The sequence below is a fragment of the Leucoraja erinacea genome, unplaced genomic scaffold, assembly GCF_028641065.1.
Source record: "Leucoraja erinacea ecotype New England unplaced genomic scaffold, Leri_hhj_1 Leri_903S, whole genome shotgun sequence".
Lineage (NCBI taxonomy): Eukaryota > Metazoa > Chordata > Chondrichthyes > Rajiformes > Rajidae > Leucoraja > Leucoraja erinaceus.
In genome coordinates, this window is record NW_026576843.1 from 21436 (window position 1) to 40000 (window position 18565).

General features: G+C 45.8%; 1 protein-coding gene across 1 annotated transcript; it reads right to left on the reverse strand.

Annotated features, from left to right (window-relative positions):
• Positions 1-1406: 1406 nt before the first annotated feature.
• LOC129695014 (zinc-binding protein A33-like) lies at positions 1407-6385 on the reverse strand. Its single transcript, XM_055631774.1, has 6 exons — positions 5930-6385; positions 5744-5839; positions 4622-4855; positions 3943-3965; positions 3729-3847; positions 1407-2176 (listed from the first exon to the last, which is right to left on the reverse strand). Exons 1-6 carry the CDS (start codon positions 6338-6340, stop codon positions 1644-1646), a joined length of 1416 nt encoding a protein of 471 aa, XP_055487749.1. The 5' UTR covers positions 6341-6385; the 3' UTR covers positions 1407-1643.
• Between the last annotated feature and the right edge of the window lie 12180 nt (positions 6386-18565).

An 18565-nucleotide genomic window follows, 5' to 3' on the forward strand; every position in this document is an offset into this window, starting at 1 on the left:
TCCCCCACCCCCCACATCAGTCTGGAGAAGGGTCTCGACCCGAAACGTCACCTATTCCTTCCTTCCATAGATGCTGCCTCACCCGCTGAGTTTCTCCAGCATTTTTCCAGCCTAACTCATTTCCTTTGATGTAGGGAGGAACTGCAGATGCTGGTTTACACCGAAGATGGACACAAAATGCTGGAGTAACTCAGCGGGACGGGCAGCATCTCTGGAGAGAAGGAATGGTTGACGTTTCGGGTCGAGACCCTTCTTCAGACTGTGAAACGTCACCCATTCCTTCTCCCCATAGATGCTGCCTGTCCCGCTGAGTTACTCCGACATTTTGTGACTATCCTTTGATGTGGAGTTGATTTGTGGTTTAAAACATCGTGTATATATGAAGGCATTGCTGCCTCACAGCGCCAGAATCCCGGGTTCGATCCTGACCACGGGTGCTGTCTATGTGGAGTTCGTACGTCCTCCCTGTGAGTTTTCACGTGGGGTTGCTCCGGATGCTCCGGTTTCCTCCCACGTTCCAAAGACGTGTAGCTTTATAGGTTAAAAATGGCTCGGTAAAGTTTTAAATTGTCCAGTGTGTGTGTAGGATAGTGTTAGTATGTGGGGTCAGCATTAACTCAGTGGGCCGAAGGGCCTGATTCTGCACTGTATCTCTAAACTAAACTACTAAAGTATATAGTTTTAGTTTTGCCAATGGGTTTAGCATTTGTATTGTCATTGTTTGCACTATTATTGGTTGATTTGTATACGTGTGTGTGTGTGTATATGTGTGTGTGTGTGTGTGTGTGTGTGTATATGTGTGTGTGTGTGTATGTGTGTGTGTGTGTGTATATGTGTTTTTGTGTGTGTGTGTGTGTGTGTGTGTGTGTGTGTGTGTATATGTGTTTGTGTGTGTGTGTATATATGTGTGTGTGTGTGTGTATGTGTTTGTGTGTGTGTATATGTGTGTGTGTGTGTGTGTGTTGTGTGTGTGTGTGTGTGTGTGTGTGTGTGTGTGTGTGTGTGTGTGTGTGTGTGTGTATGTATGTGTATGTGTGTGTGTGTGTGTGTGTATCTGTCCCGCTGAGTTACTCCAGCATTTTGTGTCTATCTCCGGTTTAAACCAGCATCTGCAGTTCCTTCCCGACGAACGTTTCTCCATTGCAGTTAGTGGGCCGTTGTTTTTTGCAAGTAGCTGTTGTAAATGTGTCAGCTCGGCTGAGTAAATATTAAGCACATCAGTTGGTTTAGTAATCACACAGCTGGTCCTAGTGTTTACGACCTCAGAGAGAGACTCAAGGTGGTGTCCTGGAATTAAGAAGTTTGTTAGTTTTACTCCCGTGTCTGAGTGTTATTAAAAGTCAGTTCCAAGTATCAAATACACAACAGTATTTCTGTTCCTTTGCCGGACGCGGTTAACGCATTAAAATGAACAGATCGACAGACAGACAGACAGCTCTGATTTCAGTTGCTGTTTATTTCACTCTTCCCACATTTACATCCCCCCCTGGTTTTATTTCCGCGCTCACTGGGGTTTGTTTCACGACGAGGAATTTGGGGATTAAATGGGAGCTGTTTGTTCAGCGCCGACCTGTTGTCCACCGGGTTTCTGCCCCACAGCCCCTGAGTCCCGCTCCTGACGCCGGGCCCGGGACCCGACCCTTTTACACACCCGGAGTGGAACCGGAGCAGATTCTCAGCCACTGGTTTTTATCACAAGGCCAGAAGAGAGGATAAAGTTTCTCCGTGAATTTATTCCCAGTGAAGGTGTGGAGATGGGACTTGGTGTCCGCGTCGTAAAATGAAACTGTCCCGGACTCGTAACTGAGATAAACTCCCACCCTCCCGGGGATGGGACGGGCGGGGAGATGGGATGGAGGGGAGGTGAATGCATCAAACTTGTCACCATTCCGCCTGATGCTCCAGACTCCAGTCTCCGGGGTCAGTGTGACCTCTCTCTTCCTCTCCACAGACTCTGCGGCGACTCCCAGACTCCAGCGCCGACTCCCCGCCATCTCCACCTCCCAGTAATGTCTCCCCGATGTGAATCCCTCCGATCCCAGCACACACTCCAAGTATGTAAACCTCTTCCCGGTGTCAGGGAGACTCCTCCAGGTCCCGGTCGCTCTCACCGTCTTCCGATCCTCAGACACCTCGAGTCGCGCATGCGCTGTTTCCACATCCAGGGTGACGGAGACTGGGGGGAGAAGCAGAGAATCAGAGAGTCCCCGGGGGTCGGGGGGAGACTCGGGCACAGGCGGGCGGACAACTGGCACCTTGCCCGGGGTTTCACCCCAACCACATCCGATGGACAACAGACATCATTCCGGGAGTTTGTCAACCGGGCAGGAGAGGGGGGATTCCGTGGGTTCTCAGGAACGGGAGGGGTCGGGGGCGTGCGGTCGAGGAAAACAAATCCGTAAAATGAGGATGAACGAGAGATTGCGGGTGAAGATGGAGAAATGGCGGGTATTCAAATATCTTGCCAGTAGATGGCGAGGGAGAGGCAGATTGGAAGATGAGGAGACGGATGTGAGTGGTAATTAGAGGTGGTTAAAGAGGATGTAGGGATGTGGGGTGGAGTTGCCGTGATCATATTGAACGGGAGTGGACTGGACAGGCGAGGCCATCTGCTACTGTTTACTTGCTTTCTCTAGTGGAGCGTGGATTTGATGCGTCTGTACAACCAAGAACACTCTGATCTCATTGTGAAACAATATATGAACTTCACTGGGGGACTTGACAACGTTTTGCATGTAAGATTTCCAGAATTCGAATGCAGGTGGGATCCAAGACGAGTTGGTAAAATGGACCCACAATTGGCTTGGTGGTTGGAGGTAGAAGGATGATTTTGCTGCATGGAGGTCTGGGACTGGTGGTGTGCAGCAGAGATCGGTGCTGCAACCTTTGCTGTTTATTTTATATTTTCATGGGTTGGATATGAATGTAGGAGGTGTTTGTGGAGAACATGTAATGTTGTGGATACCAAAGAAGTCTGTCAAAGTCTGCAGCAGGATTTGGCTCGATCAGCGAAATCTTATTGTCATGCAGGTATATCAATGCTGGAGGACAGTTTTCTTCACACAAGGAGTTGCTAATACCTGGAATATTTTGCCAGAGGAGGTGGTGGAATCAGATGTAATCACTACATGTAAGAGGCATCGCGATTTAACAAACGAGGTGTAGAATAATATGGTTCTAATGTGGGCAAATGGGATTTGTGTGGCTGGGAAAAAAGGTGGACAAGAATGTGATGGGCTGAAGGGCCTGACTCTGTAATGTACAACCATGGCTCTCTGGCTCCAAGAGCACGGAATGACTGATTATACACAGCTATCGGTGCAGGGAATTCCAAAGGTTGCCCAGGCTCTGCATGCAGTAATATCTCCTTGTCTCTGTCCTAAATGGTTCAGCCCACATTCTGAGAGGGTTTCCGTTGACTCCAGACCCCTCAGACACGGGAAACATTCTCCCTGCATCCAGCCCACTGAGCCCTGTAAGGACTTTCACTGAGATCTACTGTAATATACTTGAACTTGAACTCTCGAGTACACAGGCCTAGTCTATGCAATTTCACCCTGCACAACAGACCCATTCTCCCAGGAGCAAGGATTTGTTCAAGTGCAAACAAACTTCACTCTCCGTCTCTGTGATGCTTCCCCCAGAGCCATTAATACCATGAATCTTCACATATAAATATTGCATAAAGATGTCTTGAAAGAGACCAATGGAAAAGGTATTAGTTTTACCTCGTTTGACGAGATCAGATGTTTCTCTCAATGGCATGTTGTAGAAAAAGGTGCGATCATAGTTTTCAATGGGCAACGCGCCAACTACCACCGACATTGTATTGGATTCATCACTAACCCTGCAAATATTTAACAGCTGGTTAGAAACTGAGCATTAGCTGTTTTGAGCTGTAGTATAAAAACATACATTGTTTCAGTCAAAAGCATGTCCTACCTCCTCTTGTGACCAGCTTCCTCCTGAAATAAATAAAACACAAATCTCAATAGACTGAGATGGATCATGATCCTGACAGCGGGCATTTCACCAAATTGCTACAAAAAAACCTCTGGTAATTCCCATTTCCCAACTCTTTGCCGCTGTCACACAGACAGAAAGTGGATATTGTCGTAGAGACATCGAACACGGGGGAAAGCATTAGGAATGTGGATGAAAATAACTGCGAGTATGCAACTTACGAGTAAGACTGGGCAGGACGTGGGATTTTATCTGGAGAAGGTGTCAGAGATAATGGGATGGAATATTTTAAGATCAGCGGCGGATTTAAATGGGTGGAGGTTGGAAATATTATCACTACTTGTGGGGAAAAGAGAGATAATGCCTGGAATGTGTGATGGCCTGTAATAAATTCCACAAGAAATGCTGTAAACAGAATGTGGAACTAACAGGGTGGCCTGAAGACAATATTGCAGATAAATTGAATTTGAAGTGGGATAAATACACAAGGACTCCTGGAATTTGGGGCATTATTGTCGGATGTGGTGAGTAGATGGAGCAGATGGAACATTGACCCAGTACTGAATTACTGGTCAATGCAGCATTTATTTCAGGAATTTAACCCACCACTTTGAGACTATGCACTTCCACTTCACCAAACTGTAGTGTAACCACTCACCTTCAAAAATATCACGCCGTCCTTGTGGTCTATCTGTTCCTGTAACTTTGAGAGTTCCTCCTGAATGGAATTTAAATTCTTTTGTATCTCTTGAAGATTTTTCTCCATTGTTTTTACAATCTTCGCCTCATCTTCCCGGATATCTCCGAGTGCGCGCTGCTCTTTCTCAGTGAGAATCTGGTGCAGTTCAGCAAACTGGGATGTGGTCTGTGACTGAAGGTTGTATGACTCTTCCTGTCAGATGAAAGATGAGAATCAATATATTATGACACTCTGCTGTGTTTCTTCATGACATGGAAGGTGACATTTGGCAACTGAATCTCTAGTCCTGAAGTGCAGAAATAGTCCCTTCGGCCCAACATGTCTATGCTGGGCTCTGTACGTATCTACATTAATCCCATTTACCTGTATTTAATCCGTAGTTTTCATTACCTTGGCAATTCAAGGGCTCGTCTTGATAATTCTGAAATATTTGATGAAAGTTATGTACAAGCACATCATTCCCATTTCCCCAGTACAATTCCCTGCAACCTATTCCATTTCACGTGTCCATTGACACTCACTGGACAGAACCAGGTCCCGAGAACTAGCAGACAGCAGCAACACTTAGAATGACAGACCTCATAGAGTCATAGAGCAAAGGGGGTTAGATACCGACCAACACGTCCCATCTGCGCTGTTTCCACTTGTCCGCATTTGGTCACCTGGTGCTAAAATCTTCTCTCCACGAATTTGTTCAAATATCTTTTAAATATTGTTATAATACCTGAATCAACAACCTCCCCTGGCAGCTCGTTCCATATACCCACGATCAAAGTTGCCCTTAATGTTCATATTAAATCTGTACCCTCTCACCTTAATGCTATGCCCTCGCATGCTCGACGCCCCACTCAGGGTAAAAGACTGAGTATTCACCCTGACATTTTGTTTCGTGATATTATACACCTGCAATAGATCATTCTTCAGACTCCTGCGCTCCAGTGAGTAAAGTCCTTGGCTGCCCAACCGCTCCCAAGATCTCGTGTCCTCGACTACTGAGCTCTATAGAGGTGCCCATTATTACAGGCATCACAGGGATCAATTACTACACAAAATAATGAAATCGATAGTACAAAGCCTCACCCGAACTCCAGAAATCCTCTCTTTCTGTTTATGCTCCATTTTCTCGATCGCTAATTTCTTTTCTGTGAGAGATTTGAAAGAAGATTTCACCTGTTCCTGGGGTTGGGTTTCAGATCAGAGAATAAAAATGTCAGAAAAAAAAAAAAAGATTACACAATGAAGTGATCAGAATCGGTTTTGTTTTACCTTGTAGATTTCAACAGCTTCTTCTACCGGCATGAAGCTGTGAGTCTTGTGTTCCCGCCCAGCTGCACAAATCGCACAGATCAGTTTCTTGTCCGTTTCACAAAACAGCTTCAGTTCTTCCTGATGTTCCTCGCAGTGAAGTTTACTTTCCTTCTCTTTGAGATTCGGGCTCAGTGTTCGAGCTTTCTCAGACAGTCTAACCAAGGCCCGATTCACCCTGAGGGTGCGGTCTGTAAACACCGCTCTACATTCCGGGCAGGAGTTTCTCGCCTTGCTGTCCCAACTCTGTGTGATGCAGGAGCGGCAGAAGTTGTGCCCACACTCCAGTATCACCGGATCGGTGAAGAAATCCAGGCAGATGGGACAAACTGCCTCCTCGGTCCAACTCTCGACCTGGTGTTTCGAAGCCATTTTATCTCCACTTCCTGGATCAAAGTATTTTCTGTGACGTGGAGCTGCTGAATATGGGCGGTCACGTGACTGTCACGGTGGCGCAGCAGTAGATTTGCTGCCTTACAGCGAATGCAGCCCCAGAGACCCGGGTTCGATCCTGACTACGGGTGCTGTCTGTACGGAGTTTGCATGTTTTCTCCGTGATCTCATGGGTATTCTCGGAGATCTTCGGTTTCGTCCCACACTCCAAGGCTTGATAAATGTAAACAATTGTCTTGGTAAATGTAAAAAATATCCCTAACTAGACTAAGTGGGACCCGTTGGGTCCGAACATTACACGGGAGGGCTGGTCACCCAATGCAATATTCCACCTCTCCACCAATTCCAAGGGTCTGGTTTCCAGAGGGCTAGTATGGACATTGATGGCTGAATGGATTCTTGGGCTGGCAGCTCAGCGACTGAGGCCAGGCAGCTCAGTCACTGAGCTCTGGCAGTACAGTCACTCGAACCTGGCAGGATGGCAGCAGAGAAACTGCCAGAATTTCTGCCCAAAACAGGTGACAGACTCTGTGAGAGAGAAGGGGTAGAGGGTGGACTGAATGGATTATTGGGCTGGCAGTTCAGTCACTCACGGCTGGTGGGCTGGCTGTGCAGTCACATGGCTGGTGGGCTGACAGTTCACTTACTCACAGCTCGTGGGCTGGCAGTGCAGTCACTCAGTTAAAAGGTGCAGAGGATTTTTTCGGTCGATGAAAAATGAGAGAGATATTAATGTTTTTAAAAAATTCCCCATTCTCACTGCTGCCCCCGCTGGCGGCAGGGGGAGGGATTATAAAACCAGGAAGTATCGTGCCTCATTCAGTCTCTGCCAGGCCAGGAAGCGAGAAGGTCACGGCTCTCTGAGCTGCGTATTACACTGAACGCACGTCTAATCCACAGTGAGTCACCTCGATGCGGCTGTAAAGTGGTTGCAGCCCTTTTTAACACGCTGAAATGACGGTAGATAGAAGCGAGAGCTGAAGGAACAACAACAGCCAGAGTACTTGGCGAACATTGACCGTGCAGATATCGAGATTTAAAATATTGGGAATTATCGCGTTTGCTCGCTGCATTTCATCAACAGTAAGGCATTATTTGTTTTTTTTCTTGATTCCTTTTTCATCTATAAAGTTTCAGAAGTGACAAATCGGCTGTAAAATTGAAAAATCGCCCATGGTTCTCAAATGGGTTTTTACATAAACAGAAAACGCCTCTCTCTCTCTTTGCTCTCTCTCCCTCCTTTCTCTCTTCCCTCTCTCTCTCCTTCCTTCCCGTTTCTCCCCCGCCCTATCTCCACGCGATGCCTCGTACAGGGGAATTAGTAGTAACCACTTGCTTTTCTCTCCCAACATTGCTGCCTGCCACTATTGTCTATTGTAAACTGTTGGCTGGTTGATGTGATTATGTTTGACTTGTTGCTCTGGCCTGGTTTAGTTGTGTTCATCGTCACAATAGACAATAGGTGCGGGAGTAGGCCATTCGGCCCATCGAGCCAGCACCGCCATTCAATGTGATCATGGCTGATCATCCACAATCAGTACCCCGTTCCTGCCTTCTCCCCATATTCCTTGATTCCGCTTGGGCCCTGTGGGTAGCAAAATGGTGTAGGTTCACCAGGTTAATTCCCAGGATGGCGGGACTGTCATATGCTGAGAGAATGGAGCGATTGGGCTTGTACTCTCTGGAGTTTAGAAGGATGAGGGGGCATCTTATTGAAACACAAGATTAAGGGTTTGGACACGCTAGAGGCAGGAAACATGTTCCTGATATTGGGGGAATCCAGAAACATGGGCCACACAGTTTAAGAATAAGGGGCAAGCCATTAAGAACGGAGATGAGGAAACACTTTTTCTTACAGAGAGTGGTGAGTGTGGAATTCTCTGCCTCAGAGGGTGGTGGAGGCCGGTTCTCTGGATACGTTCAAGAGAGAGCTGGACAGGGCTCTTAAAAACAGCGGAGTCAGGGGATATGGGGAGAAGGCATGAACGGGATACTGATTGGGGATGATCAGCCATGATCACATTGAATGGTGGTGCTGGCTCGAAGGGCCGAATGGCCTACTCCTGCACCTATTGTCTATTGTCTATTCAAGTATCGGGTCATGACCCTTCAGACCGATGTGGGGTGGGGGAGGGGGGGGATATAGGGGGCAGGAAGAAGAAAGGAAGAAGTGGAGAAAGTGGGCTGTGGGAGAGCTGGGAAGGGGAGGGGAAGGAGGGAGAAAGCAGGGACTACCTGAAATTGGAGAAGTCAATGTTCATACCGCTGGGGTGTAAACTGCCCAAGCGAAATATGAGGTGCTGCTCCTCCAATTTGCGGTGGGACTCACTCTGGCCATGGAGGAGGCCCAGGACAGGAAAGTGGGGTACGGAATGGGAGGGGGAGTTGAAGTGCTGAGCCACCGGGAGATCAGGTTGGTTATTGCGAACCGAGCGGAGGTGTTGGGGGAAGCGATTGCCCGGTCTATGTTTGGTCTCGTCGATGTATAAACGTCAACTACCATGATACCAACACAATACCCCCAGCTTTAACTGGCCTCCAGGTGGGGGGGGAAAGGGACTCGGTCTCAGATCTGGAAAATTGAAGGCTCCAAAACCAAAAAAAAGAGATTTCACCAACTCATTTTTTAATTAATTTACCAAACGTGATGACAAATCAGCAAAGGATTATTCCGCTGATACGGGATTCACCGACAGAGATTCACGGGTTGGATTCGGAGACAGAGGGGCGATCGGCCTGGATGTTGTCAGGTACATATTCTAGGGTATCGTTCAAATCTTCTTCACCCAGCCTGTCGTGACGTCCCTTTGTAACAGGGACCTGTGGGGAGAGTGTTACCTTTTAAAAAAAAATTCAAAATAGACTTTATTCAAGTAATCAATATATAGAATACAGGAACTGTGCAAAAAATAATAATTCATCCTACATTCTCAGAGGCTATTCATTCATAAGTCAGGTTAGGTTAGGTAAGGGGGAGGTACAGCGAGACCTGGGTGTCCTTGTACACCGGTCACTGAAAGTTGGCATGCAGGTACAGCAGGCAGTGAAGAAAGCCAATGGAATGTTGGCCTTCATAACAAGAGGATTTCAGTATGGTAGAGAGGTCCTTCTGCAGTTGTATAGTCCAGAACCAAGGGGTCACACAGTTTAAGAATAAGGAGTAAGCCATGTAGAATGGATATGAGGAAACACTTTTTCACACAGGGAGTTGTGAGTCTGTGGAATTCTCTGCCTCAGAGGGCGGTGGAGGCCGGTTCTCTGGATACTTTCAAGAGAGAGCTAGATAGGGCTCTTAAAGATAGCAGAATCTGGGGATACGAGGAGAAGGCAGGAACAGGGTACTGATTGTGGATGATCAGCCATGATCACATTGAATGGCAGTGCTGGCTCGAATGGCCTACTCCTGCACCTATTGTCTATTGCTTTGTCTCTGCTCTGGAACAGCTAAAGGATGGACTTGGCTGGACTCAAATCCCCGTGGAACCAGAGATGGGGGTATGACTTGGGCCTAAGGAGCAGGGTTTCAAAATATCACTCATTCCTTCCCTCCAGAGATGCTGCCTGAGTAACTCCAGTATTTTGTGTCCATCCTTAAAGGATTCTTGGATCATGTTGTCAGCTGGAGAGACATACCTCTTCATCATCATCAGCTTCTGTGGAATGGACCTCTTCCCGATCTTCAAGGAGGACCTCAGTGTCCTGAAGCAACAGAGAAGGTGTGGTCAAAGATCCTAGAGCGGAGCAACATGGACTACTCATGCAAAACTGACGTGTAGTATGCAACGGGGCGTAACATTCGCCATTGTAATAACCTGGCCCTATCTTTGACCCGACCCGACTTCAGTTATGTGTTCTAGTAAGTTTATTGTCATGTGTCCCTGATAGGACAATGAAACTCTTGCTTTGCTTAGCACACAGAACATAGTAGGCATTTACTACAAAACAGATCAGTGTGTCCATATACCACAATATAAATATATACACACACATAAACAAATAAACTGATGAAGTGCAAATAGCAGATAATGGTCCACCAATAATCAGAGTTTTGTCCGAGCCAGGTTTAATAGCCTGATGGCTGTGGGGAAGTAGCTATTCCTGAACCTGGTTGTTGCAGTCTTCAGGGAGGAACTGCAGATGCTGGTTTAAACCGGGATAGACACAAAAGGCTGGAGTAACTCAGCGGATCAGGCAGCATCTCTGGAGAGAGGATATAAGTGATATTTCAGCTCGACTTTTTCGATAGCTTTCATGACCCGTTTGATGTCATCCTTCGCCTTGCTCCTGGTCTCGGCCCACACCGATCTGCCGGACATGGTAGTGTGTGAGTGTGAGTGGAGAAGCGCCGGCACCAAGAGTGAGTCTGGGGATATGGGGAGAAGGCAGGAACGGAATACTGATTGTGGATGATCAGCCATGATCACATTGAATGGCGGTGCAGGCTCGAAGGGCTGAATAGCCTACTCCTGCACCTATTGTCTCATAGCAAAAGGATTTGATAACAAAAGGATTTCATAGCTAAAGGATTTGAGTATAGGAGCAGGGAGGTTCTACTGCAGTTGTACAGGGTCTTGGTGAGACCACACCTGGAGTATTGCGTACAGTTTTGGTCTCCAACTCTGAGGAAGGACATTATTGCCATAGAGGGAGTGCAGAGAAGGTTCACCAGACTGATTCCTGGGATGTCAGGGCTGTCTTATGAAGAAAGACTGGATAGACTTGGTTTATACTCTCTAGAATTTAGGAGATTGAGAGGGGATCTTATAGAAACTTACAAAATTCTTAAGGGGTTGGACAGGCTAGATGCAGGAAGATTGTTCCCGATGTTGGGGGAAGTCCAGGACAAGGGATCACATCTTAAGGATAAGGGGGAAATCCTTTAAAACCGAGATGAGAAGAACTTTTTTCACACAGAGAGTGGTGAATCTCTGGAACTCTCTGCCACAGAGGGTAGTCGAGGCCAGTTCATTGGCAATATTTAAGAGGGAGTTAGATGTGGCCCTTGTTGCTAAGGGGATCAGAGGGTATGGAGAGAAGGCAGGTACAGGATACCGAGTTGGATGATCAGCCATGATCATATTGAATGGCGGTGCAGGCTCGAAGGGCCAAATGGCCTACTCCTGCACCTAATTTCTATGTTTCTATGTCTATTGTTTTGCCTCTGCTCTGGAACGGCTAAAGGCTGGACTCAAATCCCCTTGGAACAAGAGATGGGGGTATGACTTGGGCCTAAGGAGCAGGGTTTCAAAATATCACCCATTCCTTCCCTCCAGTGATGCTGCCAGAGCTACTCCACTATTTTGTGTCCATCCTTAAAGGACTCTTGGATCTTGTTGGCAGCTGGAGAGACATACCTCTTCATCATCATCAGCTTCTGTTGGACGAACCTCTTCCCGCACTTCAAGGAGGACCTCAGTGTCCTGAAGCAACAGAGAAGGTGTGGTCAAAGATCCTAGAGCGGATCAAGATAGACTACTCATGCAAAACTGACGTGTAGTACGCAACGGAGCGTGTGGTATCGTGGAGCATCCTGGACAATACAGCTCACACCCCCTCTGGGATACACTGGTCAAACTGAGGAGCACCTTGAGCAACAGATTGGTTCCACCAAGATGCAGCACAGAACGCCACAGGAGATCCTTCTTCCCTGTGGCTATTAAACTGTACAACTCCTCTCCCTTCTGCCATGGGGTAGACTGAGACTGCCCCCCCCCCCCAACTTTGCACATCCCCAAACCTTTCCATTTATCACTTTATTTTCATGTTTCTTGTTGTGATTTCTGAATATTAAGGTGAAGCGGCTGGGCTTGTATACAAGGTTAATTCCCGGGATGGAGGGACTGTCATATGCTGAGAGAATGGAGCGGCTGGGCTTGTACACTCTGGAGTTTAGAATGATGAGAGGGGATCTTATTGAAACATACAAGATTGTTAAGGGTTTGGACGCGCTAGAGGCAGGAAACATGTTCCCGATGTTGGGGGAGTCCAGAACCAGGAGCCACCGTTTAAGAATAAGGGGTAACCCATTTAGAACGGAGACGAGGAAACACTTTTTCACACAGGGAGTTGTGAGTCTGTGGAATTCTCTGCCTCGGGGGGCAGTGGAGGCCAGTTCTCTGGATACTTTCAAGAGAGAGCTAGATAGGGCTCTTAAAGATAGCAGAGTCAGGGGATATGGGGTGAAGGCAGGAACGGGGCACTGATTGGGGATGATCAGCCATGATCACATTGAATGGCGGTGCTGGCTCGAAGGGCCGAATGTCTCCCCCCCCCCCCCCACCTGCACGGTGGCACAGCAGCAGAGTTGCAGCCTCACAGCGCCAGAGACCCGGGTTCGATCCCGACTATGGGTGCTGTCGGTACGGAATTTGCACGTTTTCCCGTGACCAGTTTTCTTTCTACCCAGAGATGCTTCCTGTGCTGCCGAGTTACTCCAGCACATAGTTTGGTTCAATTTAGAGATACAGCACAGAAACAGGCCCTTCGGCCCACTGGGTCCGTGCCGACCAGCGATCCCCACACACTAACACTATCTTACACACACTAGGGACAGTTTTTACATTTATCAAGACAATTTACCACAAAGCTGCACGTCTGTGGAGTGTGGGAGGAAACCGAAGATCTTGGAGAAAATCCACGCAGGTCACGGAGAGAACGTGCAAACTCCGTACAGACAGCGGCCGTAGTCGTGATCGAACCCAGGTCTCCGTCGCTGCATTCGCTGTAAGGCAGCAACTCTACCGCTGCGCCCTTACTATATATTTAATTTTTTTAAATTTTTTTTTAAGTTTTGTGGCTAGTCCACTACAAAATGAAATGGAGATGAACTCACCAGGGAAGGGCACTGTTTGTGGTTGTTATTGGTGGCCAAAGAACGGCCTTCCTCCGACAGGGCGCCAGCTAGCTCGATCTGATCCAAGTCTCCCTGTGGATTAGATAATAGACAATGGGTGCAGGAGTAGGCCATTCGGCCCTTCGAGCCAGCACCGCCATTCAATGTGATCATGGCTGATCATCCCCAATCAGTACCCCGTTCCTGCCTTCTCCCCATATCCCCTGACTCAGTTCTAAATGGGTTACCCCTTATTCTTAAACAGTGTGACCCCTGGTTCTGGACTTCCCCAATATCGGGAACATGTTTCCTGCCTCTAGCGTGTCCAAACCTTTAATAATCTTATATGTTTCAATAAGATCCGCACTCTTCCTTAATTGATGGCGGTGCTGGCTCGAAGGGCCGAATGGCCTACTCCAGCACCTATTGTCTATTCCTTGGAGCGCAGGAGGCTGAGAAGTGATCTTATAGAGGTGTGTTAGATCATGAGGGGAATAGAAAGGGTGAATGTACAAACTCCATTACCCTTGGGAGGGTGAAGTCAAGAAGCAGAGGACATAGTTTTCAGGAGTAGAGTTGCCAACTGTCCTGTGTTAGCCGGGACATCCCGTATATTGGGCTAAATTGGTTTGGCCCTTGTCCCGTATTTGACCGTTGCTACTCGGGTCGAGGGGACAGTCAGGTCGGACCCCGCCTCACCCGTCCCGACGTAGTGCAGCCCATGGAGTGCAGCAGCAGCGCCTCGCCCGTGGCCCCGTCGGTCGGTCGACAGCCCAGTCAGCTGTCCGCCCTCGGACCTTCGCTGACCGCCGACACCACCGCCCCTCCTTCTCACGGTTCATGAGTTGGACGGGGCACCGGACTGTGCACGCGGCCCCCGGGCCAAAACTCCTCAGCTGGCCCCGCCGGCTGGGCTTTGTGTACAGTCCAGCACCCGGGGCCAACTCATCATTCACCCAGCCACGGCCCAGTTGATCAACGAATTGCCGTGGGGAATTTGTCCCGTATTTTGACCTTTTGTCCCTTGTTTGGGAGTGAGAACAATGGCGACCCTATTCAGGAGACAGGAAGGAACGAGATTGAATGGGATCGAGAGAGTTTGCAGATAATTCACACAATTGATTTGATTGAAATCTGCTTGCAGGGTAAGTGGTGCAAATTGCAACACTAACAAGGAGTGTTTACACCAGAAAACATCACAGTTTAAGAATAAGGGGGAGGCCATTTAGGACTGAGATGAGGAAAAAACATTTTCACCCAGAGAGTTGTGAATCTGTGGTATCAGCGAGTATGTAGGCTAGAACTCATGCACACGTGAAAACTAGCGATTACTAAACAAATTTTAAAGCTCCAGGCTTTAAAAATGTTAAAATTTATGATTTTTTTTGGGGTGTTTTAAACAAACAAATTTTTTTTTACATTTCGGTATTTAAAACTTCAGAATGTTAAAACTAATGAAGTTATTTTGTTTTAAACAAATTATATTTTTGTTTCAAACTTCAGAATTTGAAACTTCAGAATGAAAAGTGTTAAAACTAATTATTTTTTTTGGTGTTTTAAACAAATGAAATTATTTTTTTCCAAACTTCCGAATTTAAAATATTAAAACTAATGTCGACCGCGCTTTTGCGGTTGCAGCTCCCAGACTGTGGAACAGCATCCCTCCTCCCATCACAATTGCCCCCTCCATCGACTCCTTTAAAGTCGAGACTTAAAACTCATAATAATAATAATATTTTATTGTCATTGCACAACGAGATTAGGTTTGCAGCTTCCATCCAATAGTCATAACTTAAACAGCTAATAAAATTTACATTTAGATACCCCGAGAAACATGATTTATAAAAAGAGCAGTAAAACAATAAAACAGTCAAAACAGTCTAAGGTGCAAATGTGTCTGTGCCGGGTTGATGTGTGACGTGACCATCCGAGGGAGACAGTTCATGGGGTGGGGGGCACTCAGCAGGGCCGGTTCAGAGCAGCTTTCAAGCCTTTTTTGACTTCCTGTGAGGGAGGGCTATATGTATGTAATGATGTATGTATTTAATCTATGAAGCACTGTTGTATAACGTTAGTACCTCCAACAATGTAAAGCACTTTGCCCAACGAGAGTTGTTTTTTAAATGTGCTATATAAATAAAAGTGACTTGACTAACGAAATGAAGTTTTTTTTGGTTTAAAGGAATGATCTTTTTGTTTCAAACTTCAGAATTTAAAAGTTCTGAATTTAAAATGCTAAAACTAATGACATTTTTTTTGTTTTAAACAATTGAATTTTTTTTTCAAACTTCAGAATTTACAATGTTAAAACTAATGAAATAAAACTTTTTGTTTTAAACAAATGCATTTTAAACTTCAGAATTTCAAACTTTTAAAATCTCAGAATTTTCTTTTAAATTTCAGAATTTAAAATTTCAGAATTTTGTTTGAAACTTAGGAATCTTTAAACATTTCGAAAATTAAAAACTTTGCAATTCTCAAAATATCCAGATTTCAAAATCACACCTGCAAGAATGACTGCTGGTCACCACAGACTCTGTGGGTTAATGTAAAACTGCTTCTTATACGAATCAGGCAGTGTAGACGCTGCCAAGCGTATTACTGTCCTCCACAGGTCAAAGTTTGAACTAAATTCTTACATACAGTCCTGTAACTTGCAAGAATTGAAAAACAGCCCTGGATATCAGTTGATGATTCTCACTGTGTCCAAACAAAGATGAAACAGTAAAAGCCTCAACTCCAAGTCCTGTCAGTCTAACAAACAATACTTTTCTTTCTACCCTGTACTATTTACATTCTAGGAAAACATGCTTAACTGTCTCATTACTCCCACATTCACACAAGCCAGAAACATGTTCCCTACAATGCACAAATACTCATTTAACCCACAGTGTCCCAACCTCAATCTACACAGTTTAACGGAGTCCCTACAGGACAGAGATGTACAGAAACATATTTTCCTAACTTCAGATTGTATAGAAAAGTAGTGTCTACCCCCGACTTCCATCTCCCATCCTCTCTGCCATTCTTTTGTTATGCCCTCTTTAATTATTTCTCTCAGTTCCAATCTCCCCAATGATACATGGATATCTATTTCTCTTCATAAACTCTCCTTTGCTATGAGGTCCACCTGCTCATTCCCCCTCACCCCAGCATGCCCGGGAACCCAGCAAAAAGTGATGTTACACGCAAACCCAATTCTAGAAAACACACTCAAGATTTCATTTAGAATGTCAGGACGAGCTTTAGAATTCCCTACTCTTAACGTTTCAAGAGCAGCTGCAGAATCAGAACAGATAATGACTTCTCTAAAACTGGCTTCCTCAATCCACCATAGAGCCCATTGAATTGCCATTAATTCAGTCGTGAGAACAGAGCTTTCATCAGAAATGTGCCGGCCAATCTTCAACCCAAGCTGCTCCACATACACTCCAAACCCAGCTCTCCCACTAATTGGATCTTTAGATCCATCTGTAAAAACAATCAAAGTGCTCTCACTGATTGAATTAAGATATTCCACTATTCTTGGAGTCACCTCGAGCTTATCTTTTTCCTGAAGAAAAGCAAGCTCAATAAACAGTTCAGGAAGAACCCAATAGGGCACAGGTAGCCTTATGGCATTTCTCCCATTGCAACAAAGGGCAGGGACTGGGGAAGTCCTGAAGGCTCCACAGCAAAGCCTCAAAACCATTGCCTGCAACACATCTAGCCTAGCCAGAACAGTTTTAGACGCAGACCCATACACAAAACACCCATAGTCAAGAGAAGATCTGGTCATGGCCTGATAAATTAGCAGCATTGTCTCCCTGTTGCCCCCCCCACTCACACCCAACCAGACTTCTCATAACATTCAGAACTTTTTCACACTTCAACACAATTTTACCTACATGCACAGCCCAAGTCATACGCTCTTCAAACCAAACACCCAAAAACTTAAAAACCTTTACCTTCTCCAATAGAGACCCATACATATACAACCCTAACTTAGGTAACTTTCTTTTAAAACCAAATACCATATATTTAGTCTTAGAGGCAGAGATTTTAAAGCCCCATGTGTCCCCCCATTCCTCTACAGACACTAACACTCTTTGAATCTGTTTTAAAACAAACTCTACATTACGACCTCTTTTCCAGATGGCCCCGTCATCTGCAAACAAAGACAGACCAAATCCTGTCTCTAATTTACAAAATATGTTGTTTATCATGATATTAAATAAAACTGGACTGATAACAATTCCCTGCGGGGTTCCATTCTCTATTTCTACAGTCTCTGAGCCGACACTTCCAAGCATTACTTGTATTGTTCTATTCAATACAAAATCCTTAATCCAGTTGAACATTCATCCCCTGACTCCCAATTCAAAAATGTTAATCATTAAGGGGTAATTCTTAAGGGGTTGGACAGGCTAGATGCAGGAAGATCGTTCCCGATATTAGGGAAGTCCAGGACAAGGGGTCACAGCTTAAGGATAAGGGGGAAATCCTTTAAAACCGAGATGAGAAGAACTTTTTTCACACAGAGAGTGGTGAATCTCTGGAACTCTCTGCCACAAAGGGGAGTCGAGGCCAGTTCTTGGCTATATTTAAGAGGGAGTTAGATGTGGCCCTTGTGGCTAAGGGGATCAGGGGGTATGGAGACAAGGCAGGTACGGGATACTGAGTTGGATGATCAGCCATGATCATATTGAATGGCGGTGCAGGCTCGAAGGGCCTACTCCTGCACCTAATTTCAATGTTTCTATGTTTCTATTAATCCCTCTTTCCACAAAGAATCATATGCCTTCTCAATATCAAGGAATACACTCACTACTGTTTCCTTGCTTTAAAATGCCCTTTTAATATCCTGATCCAAAACTGATACAGACTCCATTGTAGACCTTCCATTCCTAAAGCTATTCTGTATATCAGCAAATAGTCCTCTCGTTTCTAAAAAATAAACTGGTCTGTTGGTTACCATCCTCTCCATAATTTTACAGAGCACTGCTGTGAGCGCTATAGGGCGATATGAACTAGGGTCAGATGCCTCTTTGCCCGGTTTTAAAATAGGGACCACGACTGCATGTTTCCATTCCTTTGGTAAATAACCCTCTGCCCACACAGTATTAAACAAAGCTAAGATTTCATCAAGTACAGTATCATCCAGATGTTTAAATAACTCATACGACAACCTATCTCTCCCCGGGGTGGTATTTGCCCCAGACATAATTGCATCCTTCAACTCTTTTATGGTAAAAAACAGATTAAAGGCATTATCATTTACTAAACTCCTCTCCACTGATTAACTGCCATCAGCTCAGTTCTCTTTCTACCCCTCTCCACTCCCATGCTCTCTGATCTATGCACTGCTTAAACTGTCAACACACATGTCTGCT